Below are 13,331 nucleotides of genomic sequence, written 5' to 3'. Positions count from 1 at the left end.
GGATGTATTTTTTTTTCTTTGTTTTTGATTTTTAGTGTATCATATCTAAAACATCGCATACAGAAAACGTTTCAAACATAGCATTATAAAATAATATTACATAAGAAATTATAATTAATTAAATATAAATAGAAGAACAATGAGAAAATTCATTCCATAAAAAAGAAAAATTCACATTCTAAAAGTGACAAGTAAATTATAATAAATGTCAATTCTCACAATAGGCTTATTAATCCTTTTCTTTACCAACACTTTTTTTGGATCTCTTAAGTTTCAGTATGCCACAATACTACAATGATGTTCTTGTTTACTTGTTTAGGCTGTTTATTCTAATCCCACCTAGCCTATTGTTTCTAATCATGCTTGCATGAATTTCTCACTTTATACTATCTGGCTTTTTCAACCCTCACTCACTCGCCACTGAGGAAGGACTAGTGTTGTCCGAAAGCTCTGGTTGTATTTCTGGCTGTTTACTTACGTTTACTTTTTAGCTGTTGCTTATCATTTTTGTATCTCCACCGAGATTCAGCCATTGTTTCCCACAGCATTGTTGTTTTTCAGTATTTTGCCTTTTAATCTAAGATGTGTATAAGAGACAGCATTTATACATACACCTAGGACATAATATTTACTTGTGCAAGTCGAGTGGCCGAACAGTTCCTTAATAATCGAAACAATTTAAGTCATATTAGTCAACTAAAAATGTCAGTCACTTTTAACTTTTCGCCAAAACTATTTGTATACCATTGAAACACTAACATTATATAGAAAAAAAAACCTTAAAATTTGGCAAGAATTATGCCAATACTGTTACATTTGAGACATGATACTTGAAGTAAATGCTGGCTTGTAAGTTTAGTGAAGAAATTTAATAAATTTGTACAAGTATTTACATTTCTTGATAGGTAGAGTTCATAGTTGACATACAATTTTCTAACGTCACAAAAAAATTGTATTGCTACAAAAAACTATGACCATTAACACCTTTTCATTTACAATAATTTATCATCATTCACTGCATTCAGACATTCAATTTGTGAATACATTAAAATATGTTAGAATAAAAGTTTGATTAGAAAAAATTTAATAAGACTTTGGTGAAGACATAGAATTCTTTTGAGGATCGACAAGATCTCATCTGGTTTACAATCACTTATTTGGGTCAGTGGCCTTCTCTTGTGAAACGTACCCATCACTAACTTCCTTTGCAAGTCCACCGTTTTTCTCAGTTGTCTGTGCCATAGAATTGGAGGTGCTACTTGGGTCCATACCCTTGGTTCTTCCAACATATCCATCATCCACATCATTGGCAGGCTTCTCTTTTGTTCCCCCATCTGACGAGCTCGCCCCAGATGGTATGCTTGAGGCAGGTTTATCACTATTGACATTGTTTGCTGGCTGAGGGTTATTTCCTGTTGGTCCAATACCCTCAAATTCTCTAACATCCTTTGCAGACGTATTGCTTGGGGCTAAACCTGTTCCACCACTCTCAATTCCTTGTTGGCCATATTCATTGTTGTCATTGTGAGTCTTCCATTCATTCACTGGTGGTTTAGATGCTACTGCTGTATCTGAAACTATTTTAAGATCTGGAGGTGAATTTAAATTATCAGATGTTGAAGTCACATATCCACCTCCTCCCATTCCAGTTGGATCTGAGTCCTCATATGCTTGTTGTCGAGTGATTTTTGATGCTGAATTAAGTTCTTCCATATGTTGATGGTTTATAAAACTAGCATCGTCAGATACTTGCTGTGGTTTATGAAATGGCTAAGAAAATATCGGGGGAAAATAAATACTGTATGATAGATGGGCTTTACTGATTGAATAGCAGCATAAGAAGTGTAAATTAACCGGATCGCTCCTTTCATTGGTCCATAAATTCTTTTCTTTAATTCATTGTTTATGCTAATGTTAATTTCATTTGTATTTTTACATTAATGAGAAGTACTGTATAACACATTTTAAAAATACCTGGATGTTGACTTGTTGTATTGGCACTGGTGAAGAAATACTTTTCACTAACTTCTGAAATCATCAAACGTATACAATGCTAAGTACATTTATAGTAGAGTTTGAGGCACTTTATAGTACTTGTAATAATACATTTTACACCAACTGGATGGATCATTTTCGATACTTTATGTATATGCTATAAATATTGTATAATGGAGGGGTGGGGATTGGACATAAATAATAAGATTTCATAAAGATTAGTCCCATTATTATCATCATAAAGTCAAAGAAGTTTCCAGGGGGTCCATGGAAATTTAGGAGGTCCTCAAAATTAAACATGTGGAAACATTTATAGAAGACTAATGCCAAGCAAGCATACCTTGGATTTTTTTGTTTATGAAAACAAGAGCTCTAGGGGAAACCAAGAACACTCACATGTGGGGGTGGTCCGTAAAGATTTTTAACATGTCCTGAAGGGTTTGCAAATGAAAAATAGCTGAGAACCACTAGTATAAAATATAGTGACTACTGTGGTACTCACCTTCTGTTTTCTATGTGAAAGTATTTTTTTTGCATCATATATCTTCAAAAATCCCCCAACTACGTTTTGATCAAGTACCTTCACCCAACACAACCGGAACATCACAGATGTTCTCTCAGTTCCCATTTTTTCTCCATTTTCACGCAGATCTTTGAAGTAGTCCAGTGTCAGACACTCGTTGAGAGAATTCTTGTCAACTGTCATTTTGACTGTGGTGTACTTTGGTTCAGCTAGATTTATCCCATTTTCTAATTGTGTGACATACTTACAGAACTTTACAGTCAATGTTCCTGGGTTTGTGTGGCCAACCTGCAAAATGAAAGTAATGTAGTTGGAAAGCAGCTGTCTGACAAATTGGTGTTGTTAGTAGCTCGCAATTATTGTCATTTTCATCCTAACCCTGGTTGAAACTGAATATTAGATAAATTAATAACATTTTAGGAAATATTAAAAGATGTGAAAGATCTATTCTTTTGTTTGTTAAAAAAATTGCTAATTTAATTTAGATTTGAAGTTGCAGCCATATGATGCTCACAACCTTGTTTCTTCGTTTTAAATCCTGTCTCTGTCGAACCATAAATGTAAACGTATAACGCTACTGTATTTAGACAAATTTTCACAATCATATTGACTTACACAGAAAAAGAACTCTCCAGTTTGAACTGTCTTTGAAAGTGCAAGATGAACTATGATCTTGACTTTTTGGTCTTGCTTAGTATACAAATGCATCTGATTTTGCTGAAAGAAGAAGATTACAATTCAAGGCCGAACGAAGAGGTCCTGCTGGTCCGGTTTTGGCCAGGTCAATAATTCACCAAGATCGATTGTCAAAATTGTCCTTTTAAAGGAACATAGTTTTTTATACAAAAATTGCAGTATGGCCTGACTCAACAAAAACACCCACAACCACACCCACACACAAAAAGAATACAGTAATTTAAAAGTAATACATGAAATTGACTACCAAGCAATTGAAAAAAGAATGTTAAAATATTTGCTTTTTGTACTTTCTGAAAAGTAATTATACTTCAAATTTCTGAAACTTTAATGCATTAATTTGCACCTACCTGTCTTTAACGTTGTACAATCAGGAAACAAACAAATTACATTTAGATGTGCATATATACTGTATTCAGGGTTCGGTCACCAATTAGATGGTTAGGTGTGTTAAAAGATTTATCATTTTCATTTGGTTCAGACAAAGTGGTCTCGAATTCGAAACCCCTCTATTAAATTCAAGACGACTTTTTTCAGAATCATATACACTGTAAAGCAAACTAACCCTCTAGGCTAATTGGAGACCGGCACCACCCCAAGTTGCAAGTCCCAGAAGTAACCTCGAATTGGAAGGCAAACTGTATTGTTTAGTTTATTTAATTTCTCTACTGTTCCGTTTTAATTTTATATTGTTTTGCATTATATGGCCGTTTGCTGTTTTATTGGTTTTCCCATTTGCCTTTCAAACTCTTATATATTATTAAAGAATCTCTATTGAGATCGAGCGCCGCCATTGACGCAGGGTAGAGATTGCATCTTTAGATCTCTGATCTTGTTCACAAATTCACGGACTAGTGCTGCCTCGTAAGAATTTCGTAGGACGCGTTAAGAATGACAAAAATATTCTCTGTATCTACTGGAAACGAGCCGCATAGCTTGTATTCCACTATTTGCATTCTGAAAAGTAATTATACTTCAAATTTCTGAAACTTTAATGCATTAATTTGCACCTTCCTGCCTTGGTTTGACTCTGTAATCATTAGTGGTCGTGGGACTAGTTTCGGCCCTACCTAAGCTGGTCAAACGTTTCGTTTGGGTCTGTACCCTAGCTGCACTGATGATGCCTAGAAGGCCGAAACGGATCCGTCTGCAGATATTGGGATTCCTTCCAGTGGATGCTTAGTTTATTTTGTCATTCTGATCGGATTTTCTTTACTGTTCCGTTTTAATTTTAATTTTAAATTGTTTTGCATTATATGGCCGTTTGCTGTTTTATGGGTTTTTCCCATTTGCCTTTCAAACTCTTATATATTATTAAAGAATCTCTATTGAGATCCAGCGCCGCCATTGATGCATGGTAGAGATTGCATCTTTAGATCTCTGATCTTGTTCACAGGCAAAAATACTGCAATCAAAGATGTTTGGTTACTAATCTTATTGAACAGGCAAAAACGGAGTACTATTCTGGTCTTGTTAAAGACTGTTCAGGTGATCAGAAGAAACTGTTCAAGGTTTTAAATGACCTACTACACCGCTCAAAGTAATCAGTTCTTCCATTTACTGTTTCTGACAAAGATCTTGCTGAGACGTTTTCTGTCTTTTTTGTTAACAAAGTTCGGAAAATTCGGGATACTTTGATCCAGGATAACTCTCAGGACAATACTGATTCTTCCTTAATTTCTGGTTCTTGTCATACGCCCACACTGTTTGAGGAGTTTAAATCCGCAAGTGAGGAAGAGATATCTGACTTTATTAGAAATTCACCACCTAAATCCTGTGAAATTGACCCTGTACCAGTTTCCTTGATCAGAAAATGCATCCATGTCTTTGTTCCATTCATCACTAATATAGTCAATAAGTTTTTGGAATGTGGCTGATTTCCTGCTGCTTTTAAGATTGCACATATTCGCCCTACACTGAAGAAATCCAACCTTGATCCTGAAATTCTAAATAATTATAGGCCTATTTCAAATTTAAGTTTCCTAGGGAAGACAATAGAGAGAGTTGCATCAACAAGATTTTTGGCACACATTCAAACACACGCTCTGCTTGACCCGTTCCAGTCTGCATATAGAGCACACCACAGCACGGAAACCGCCTTACTTTGTGTTCACAATGACATCCTGCGTGCTATGGATGAGGGGAAACTCACTGCTCTAGTGCTATTGGATCTGAGTGCTGCGTTCGACACTATTGACCATAGTATTTTGCTTGCTAGACTTAGTAAGTATATTGGTGTTAAAGGCCGTGCATTGGAATGGTGCCGGTCGTACTTGTCTCATAGACCTCAACATGTATGTGTGGGGGAAGCCGTTTCTGAACCGGTCTTCTTGAATCATTCTGTACCACAGGGATCTGTCCTCGGACCCCAGTGGTTTACTATTTACATATACCCAATCCGAGATATCATTAGTAGATATAATCTATCTTACCATGTGTATGCTGATGATACACAGATTTACCTTTCATTTAAGCCTACAATTTCACAAAGTCATATTTCTCTTGAATCTCTTGAAAATTGCATCTCCGAGTTGCGTAGGTGGATGAAACAAAACCTTCTTAAACTAAATGATGAAATGACGGAATACATTTTAATTGGTTCACGTCGACAGCTTGAAAAACTTCCACAAAATTACCTCACCATTGGAGAATCTCAAATTTACTCCTCACCGCTTGTTAGGAACCTTGGTGTTATTATGGATGCTACTTTGACAATGAATAATCACATCTCTAAAATTACCTCCACTTCATCTTTCCATATACGCAACATTCGTAGTATTAGATTAGAAAATACATTGACAAAACAGCGGCCGAACAACTTGTGCACTCATTTGTCACCTCCCGTCTCGATATGGGGAACTCCCTGCTATATGGACTTCCACAAAAACATTTACACCGTCTTCAATTAATTAAAAATTCGGCTGCACGTCTAATCACTAAAACTCCAAAATATGCACATATTACCAACATTCTGAAAGATTTACACTGGCTTCCTCTAACGCACCGGTTTATTTACAAAATTTTGCTGATCGTTTTTAAATTCAAAACTGACTTGGTTCCAGAATACATCGCAGATATGCTCCATTGGTATGCTCCTAAACGTAACTTACGTTCTTCCAATCAACTCCTCCTGCATCAGCCCAAATCACACAATTCCTGGGGAGACAGAGCCTTTTCTGTTGCTACTCCACGCTTGTGGAACAATCTGCCTTTCACAATTAGATCATGTGAGTCAATAAATACTTTCAAATTGTCTCTGAAATCACATCTGCTAAGAGATGCCTTTTCAAAATTAGACGGTAAGTAGTTAGGAAATAAGGAATAAGAAAAGTCACGACGATACTTGCATGTAACTTGAATGAATAGGTAAGGAAACTGAAAGGATATGATTGTAAGGATTGGAAACTTGAGGTGAGAGGTCTAATAAATTAAAAAGGAAAAGAACATGAATCTTAAGAAATATAATGAAAAGTAATGGTTAAGGAAACATAAGAAAGAAAAGAAATGGTAACATGAGAAAGAACAAGGTAAGAAAGATAAGGTAGCATGAGAAAGAAAAGAGAAAGAAAAGATAAGGAAACATAAGAAAGACAAAGAAAAGGAAAAGAACAGGAAACTGAAGAAATATAAATGAAAAGGAATGGATAAGGAAACATAAGAAAGAAAAAATGAAAGAAAAGAAAAGGTCACATGAGAAAGAACAAGGAAAGAAAGTGAAGGTAACATGAGAAAGAAAAGATAAGGAAACATAAGAAAGACAATGAAAAGGAAAAGAACAGGAAACTTAAGAAATATGATGAAAAGGAATGGATAATGAATCATAAGAAAGAAAAATGAAAGAATAGAAAAGGTCACATGAGAAAGAACAAGGAAAGAAAGATAATCTGAGAAAGTAAAGAGAAAGAAAGATAAGGCAGCATAAGAAAGACAAAGAAAACGAAAGTACAGGAGAATTAAAAAGATAACGAAAAGGAATAGATAAGGTTACAGAAAGAAAAAATGAAAAGAAAGAAAAAGTCACATGAGAAAGAACTAAAAAAAAAGATAAGGTAACATGAGAAAGGAATAGACAAAAAAAATATATAAGGAAACAAGTAACACATCAGAAAGGTAAGGTAAGTAATTTTTTGATGAACATAAGATGCAATGAAATAAAATGCAAAATATTTCCAGGAAAAACTGACAAGTTAATATATGATAAAAAGGATGGTATTACTTTGAGAAAATGAAAAGGTTGGTTTAATTTTTGATTTCTTGTGCTGCTTAATTGTCAATAATAAAATAATAAACTTGTTTACACTTTGTTATTTGTGATTTGTTTGTTCTCTACCTGTTGTTTTGACACTGCGCCTTGAGCACCAATTTTTGGTGGTGATGTTTGCCCTTTAAAAATCGTTATTATTATTATTATTATTATTATTAAAATCACAAATAAAAACCTTTTTAAAAGATGTACCGCGAAACCGATGATCAATAGGCATATTTAAAGGTAGATGGGGGTAGACACTTTACTTACCAGGGGAAGTGCTACCGGGGGTCCAGGGGTCAAAGGATCCAGTCAGGGACCTCTTGACCCCCCTTGGACCCCTGTCGGGGAATTTCCAGCAGAGAATTTCCAACAAGGTTGGTCAGGGAAAAATCTCGAGCATGAATTCCTAAGCTCTTCTCAAATTTTAGGGATTAAAAACTGTTTAGTGCGATTGGTGCAACAATATGTGGTTATTGAATTGTCTTGGTTGTATACAATTGTGATCGTATAGGTTGCAGTGGTAAGCTATCTCTATCCAGACAGGGGGGCTGGTACCGCTGACAGGGGTTTAGTACCTCCGACAGAGGGACTAGTACCCCGACATCCTTTTTAAATAAAGAACCCCAAGACACAACATTTTATTATCTTTTATTTAAAAAAAATTCAACGAAAAATTTAAGACAGGGGTTGCTAGGCTTCCCGATGGGAGAGGGTGGGGGAGTGGACCCCACCTACTTACGTTTGCCTCTCTTCACCCAGTAATATAAATGGGAGGGTCATGATGTTAAACTGCCCGTTGGTGACCCTGCTACGACTATTCCAGTCAATTAATAACAGCAGCTTGATATCAATTCATATCCTACGCAAAATGAAGACAGTATCAAACTGACATTTTCGGGCATCTAGGTGTCTAATTACAAAAGTTGCCACTATGGTTAGGCCTTAGGTGGGTAGCAGATTTCAGGCGGACACTGGTGTAACATATCCCTCTCCTTCCTGGATGAGCGAGTGGGAGTTGGATAGGAGGGGAAGCGAGTGGGAGTTGGATAGGAGGGGAAGAGGTCTCACGGCAGTTACAAGGCTTATGGACAATAAGATTTCTTAGAACATCAATATATTTTTCTACAATTTTGCAAAAAAAATACACTGGAAGCCTGTTTCACATAAAATAAATATTGAAGGGAGGGACCCTCGTAGTAAAAAAATTAGAAACATCTACTTCAGTAGAGTGCAATTTCCAGGCATCAGGTAGTACTTTTTTCAAAATGTTTGCTCACCTTAGCTTCAACTATGGTGGGACCAAGTTCTGAATCCTACGACTATCATCTGGCGCCGCGGGGGTGGGAATTTATTCTCCTTAGCCGGACGAATACTATTTGCTCCTATGGGCCTCCAATTTTATTTTATTTTTACAAATGAAGATAGATCTGCCCAAGGGGCAGAGGTTATCACATTTCACTGCAACTTCCCCCCCCCCCCCCTTCCCCCCACAAAACACACACACACACATATTTTACTCTTGGCAGTGAAAACTACACTTTAGGAGGGGGTTCGGCTAACTTTAAAGATTATTACTGGTAAATGGTTTTATAATAAACAAATTTACCTTAAGAGTTTCCAGCAATTTTTGTGTAGGTTTCACAAAGTCTTCTTTGAATAATGTCAGATTGTTTTCATATTTTGTGGAAAGCACTTGCAAGAGCTCACTGGCCACTGTTGTTGGATAGTTACTATGGTCATAGTATTTACCAAATGCTTCCTGCACTTCTTCTTGGAACTGAATTGTGTTTTCCATGTTTCAAGAATTTACTGAAAATAAACAATGACTGCATATGTATTTTCTACATAATAATAGACTCTAAAATCGATATAATAAGCATTTGAAACCCCTAAGTTGTTAAGCTGTCTCTTATACACATCTAGATGTGTATAAGAGACAGATATTTTTCTGGTTATTATTATGTTAAATTATTGGCACAAGTTTCTACAAACTCTAAATTTCTAACCTACGTTCTTTATTTTTATCATGTATTCTATAGACAAAGGACGACTGTCATACAAACGTGAAACGTTTTTAAAAATCCTAGCATAGTTACCAACCGTCTTGCATCGTGAGGGACGGTCCCACATTTCAAAGTGATTTTGGATGTAACACGCATTTGGCAGGAACACGCGCATGATCTTAAATTTGTCACGCATTTAGTCTACGCATGATGACGAATAATCACGAATTCAGGGAAAATATATTTAAAATTAGAAGACATTAGTTTTATTTTAAAATATTTAAAAATCATGCAGTAACTTGAGTCATTAGAGCGCTTATTATCTCGTTTGATGGCGCGTGTGGCCTTGCGTGTTCATTGTCACAACCAACGTTGTTTATGTGATTGAAACTGCTGTTGTCAGCTAGCATCAAACACGCATGCAGTCAGGTAAGTACAGTATTTACGTGAATACTTAATTCACTGACGCGTTACTAAAAATTGATTGGTATGGTTAGGTTCTGGTTATGGTGGGTAAGGCCGACCTCCTATGGACTCCAAACGTGTAGGACCGTGGTTCTTAATATTTAACCCACGGGCCAAATTTGATCTTGAAGCTACCCAAAAATAAAATCGAATTAAAATAAATCATTTGATAATTAATTTTATAATTATAAATGAAGACAGCAACAAAATTCGTAAAAAAATATATATTAACTACCAAAAGTCAAAAGAACAGAAGCTTGTTATTTTTAATGTATTTAATCTTGAATTTTCTAATGTTTCTTAATTCATTTTAAAAATATATTTTAAATACAAAAGAATTTGTTTTTGTATTAGTTTCAACTTCATCCAAAAAGAAGTTTCTGTAATTTGGGAGAAATTGTTTTTTGGTTTTTTTTTGTTCTTGTTTTCAAAATGTCTATCTACTTTTAAATTTTGATTTTTAATTTTAAAAAGATCATGTGTGTGAACATGGCTCCTATTGTATAGAAGATGAATGCGCATGCTATGTTTGTACGCAAGCTTGTCTTTGAGTTTGGTTAACCCACTGAAATCTAAAAAATAATCTGCTATCAAAAAACACAAAAGAATAAGTTAGTTCTAGCTATATCTAGAAAAAATCCTGGGAAGATTTTTAAATTTAGTAGACTCAAAATCGAGGTTGTTTGAGGCTTTACTTTACAGAATATAGCACTAATGGCAGTGGCTACTTGCCACCTGCTAATTTTCCCCACAGATTTTTTTTCTACCTAGAGAGTTATTCCCCAGGCTATTTCTTCCCATTTTTTTCGATGCATTGTTCCTCCTAGTTTTCCTATTGATTTTTTATCCATCAGGTTATTTTCATTACACTTTATAAGAGAGAGAACATATTTTTTTTAAATTTTTTTATTTTGTGTTTTCGCTATATCAATTAATTATTGTCTAGTCGGTTTTAAGGTTACACTAAAAAGGTGTGCCGATGATACAAAAGCGTTATTCGCAATACAGTACTGGTGAAGCCTAAATACACATTGTAGAAACGTTTTGAAAGTTTAAATCCGGGTTTACATAAGAAATAGAGGAAAGAAAACAGAATATCTTTATAACATGTTTCCTCTTTTGGAATTTCAATATCACACCTATTTTCTAGTCGTTCTATATACCCATATTTCTCTACATCCATAAAAAAAAAAACACTCCAGCAAGCAGAAGTATTATCTCTGTATTTCTACAGTACTTTTGAAGTCAATGCCCATTTAGTGATTCTCTTCTACGATACGCCTACTTTTATTTTAAATTATGTGTTAGGTTGATGGTAGCAAATACACCTACATCATTTATATTTCATTCAATTAATGTTATTTATTTTGTTTATCTTTCAGAACATTAGGTCATTTTATGTTTTATAAAGCATGCGTATTATATATTTTTAATGTTTATGTTACTAATGTTTATTATACACCGAATGCAATTTCTTATCGTTTTAATCAACTAGGATGTGAACAAAATATTGATAATTATGCACGTATTCTTTGATTAAAGTTACAGAATTTGTTACCATATATTGTAACATAAAGTAGAATTTGAAATTATCAAAAACATTATAAAGACTTGCTTAATTACCGGTACTCAGATATTATTTTTTGGCCCGTGAGCCCAACTCAAAATAAATGTTGGCCCTTTAAACAAAGTAATTAAGAATCAGGGGTGTAGGAGTATAACATTAGGGGTAGAAAGAGTTTTGAATGTTAGGAAAGGTTCACTACCGCAGCCTATTCATTTTTTGTTTGTTTGAGTAATGAATGTTTGGGTGCTCAAATTGAACATACATTGAAACTCAAACTGTACGTGGCTTTATTAAAAATATTTTTGTTTATGTACCAGATATTTTCAATAAACACTCCCAAAAAACAGCTTAAAAATGCCCAGATCATCAGAACGCCCAGGGGGTATCGCCCCAGAACCCCCATCCTGGACCCTGGAGGAGGCTCTGCTGGCCGCCGGCCCGCGTTTCAAATCACGCATTTCAATTTCAGGTTGGAAACAATGTCATAGCTGTATTCATATGAGGCTAAATTAAAGAGCACCAACAGTCTCCATGTAGACATCCTTTGTTAAAATATGATAAAGTTATATTGAAATTAACTATGCCTTGCAGCCTGGTGCAACTCCTTGATAATTTCTTTTAGCTGTTCTTTCACTAAAACTTCCATGGAGATTACACTATACTATGGAGGAATTAGTTTAGATGATACAAAAGGTGACCAATGAACAGTATAAAATCACTTTAATTGGCAGTTTTCTTTTACAACAATTAACCGGATGTGAATAAGAACGAAGTGATTATTATAAAGTACAAAGCGTTTCTCCTGATCATTGCAGTAGCAAGAGCCAAGAGATGGGCCAATTCTGTACCATGGTAATAGTAGTAGCCAGTCACTGATATTACAGGCTAGATAGCTAGCTGGCTGTGCTCTCTATAACCTCGCATGTCCCCTCCTTACCCTTCGAATTACCAAACGTACTGTAGGTACTTACGTGGGTTTACTTGACTGCTGAAATGCCTATGAAAATGAAGTTTATTCTATAATTTACAGACTGGTACAGTAGGCCTAACACTCTGGTGGTTGGTACAGAAACTCGATATGCACAATGATACAATAAATCGTAATCAATTGATGAACAATTCGATTATCTTTGGATGTCCATAAAACATTCATAACAGGTTCATCTCATTGCGCAGTGCGCAATATACACCTTTTTTCGGATGCATTACGTAATGGGCACTTTCCCTTCCTTGAAAATACCCGTCAGTAAACAGTTATTGTTCGGGTACTTACAATGGCTATAAATATCGATTAGCATGTTGCACCATAGACTATTTTCTCTATGGTTGCACAAAGGTTAAATATAACAGTTCATTGACTGGCAAATTTTTAGTTGACGTGGCTACAGTATTTTCATTCTTCGATTCGATTGCGTGCACTCTCCACATATCAAGAATGGCTACTCGTGAAAGTCACCGGATGTTATTGGATGGTGTAAAAGAGCTTCGCGATCTCGTAAAAACTAAGCAGTTACTACTGTTTATAGGAGAGGGTGAGTCTGCCAGGTGTACGGTAAGAATGGCACCGGAAAAAATGGCCCCAGAAAAAATGGCCCCGGAAAAAAAAGCCCCGGAAAAAATGGCCCCGGTAAAAATGGCCCCATATGACAGGTAGGTAAAAATGGCCCCAATAATCAAATTCTGTATTAAAACTGATTTTCTTGATTTCAATATATGCATTTTTTTATCTTAAATAATTTAGTTTTTAAAAGGAATCTAACATCAAACAAATTGCCATTTACATTTTACTTTTTGCAAGAATTAATATTCAATGATAAAATATTCAAAGATAAA

General features: G+C 35.3%; 1 protein-coding gene across 2 annotated transcripts; it reads right to left on the bottom strand.

Annotated features, from left to right (window-relative positions):
• Positions 1 to 835: 835 nt before the first annotated feature.
• On the bottom strand, positions 836 to 12,737 carry LOC117100879. Of its 2 annotated transcripts, none has more exons than XM_033240711.1 (6): positions 12,470 to 12,737; positions 9,070 to 9,272; positions 3,134 to 3,235; positions 2,498 to 2,806; positions 1,975 to 2,028; positions 836 to 1,770 (listed from the first exon to the last, which is right to left on the bottom strand). In XM_033240711.1, the coding sequence occupies exons 2-6, from the start codon at positions 9,256 to 9,258 to the stop codon at positions 1,150 to 1,152; spliced, it is 1,275 nt and encodes a 424-aa protein (XP_033096602.1). In that variant the 5' UTR covers positions 9,259 to 9,272; positions 12,470 to 12,737; the 3' UTR covers positions 836 to 1,149. The 2 variants fall into 2 exon arrangements, with proteins under 2 accessions (XP_033096602.1, XP_033096603.1); XM_033240712.1 differs by having other exon boundaries at positions 1,975 to 2,025.
• Positions 12,738 to 13,331: the final 594 nt, after the last annotated feature.

The sequence above is a fragment of the Anneissia japonica genome, unplaced genomic scaffold (genome assembly GCF_011630105.1).
Source record: "Anneissia japonica isolate Jap-2015-1 unplaced genomic scaffold, ASM1163010v1 scaffold1446_len297786_cov117, whole genome shotgun sequence".
Taxonomy (NCBI): Eukaryota; Metazoa; Echinodermata; class Crinoidea; order Comatulida; family Comatulidae; genus Anneissia; species Anneissia japonica.
Note: the sequence above shows the minus strand (reverse complement) of the source record. Positions and strands in the feature narration are given on the sequence as shown.

Bases quoted from the DNA above. Each gene is read 5' to 3' on its own strand.
- LOC117100879 (XM_033240711.1), bottom strand. From the start codon at position 9,258: ATGGAAAACACAATTCAGTTCCAAGAAGAAGTGCAGGAAGCATTTGGT. The intron at 3,236-9,069 runs GTAAATTTGTTT...TTCTTCTTTCAG, and splicing joins AATTGCTGGAAACTCTTAAG to CAAAATCAGATGCATTTGTA. The intron at 2,029-2,497 runs GTGAGTACCACA...TGATGATTTCAG, and splicing joins TTTCACATAGAAAACAGAAG to AAGTTAGTGAAAAGTATTTC.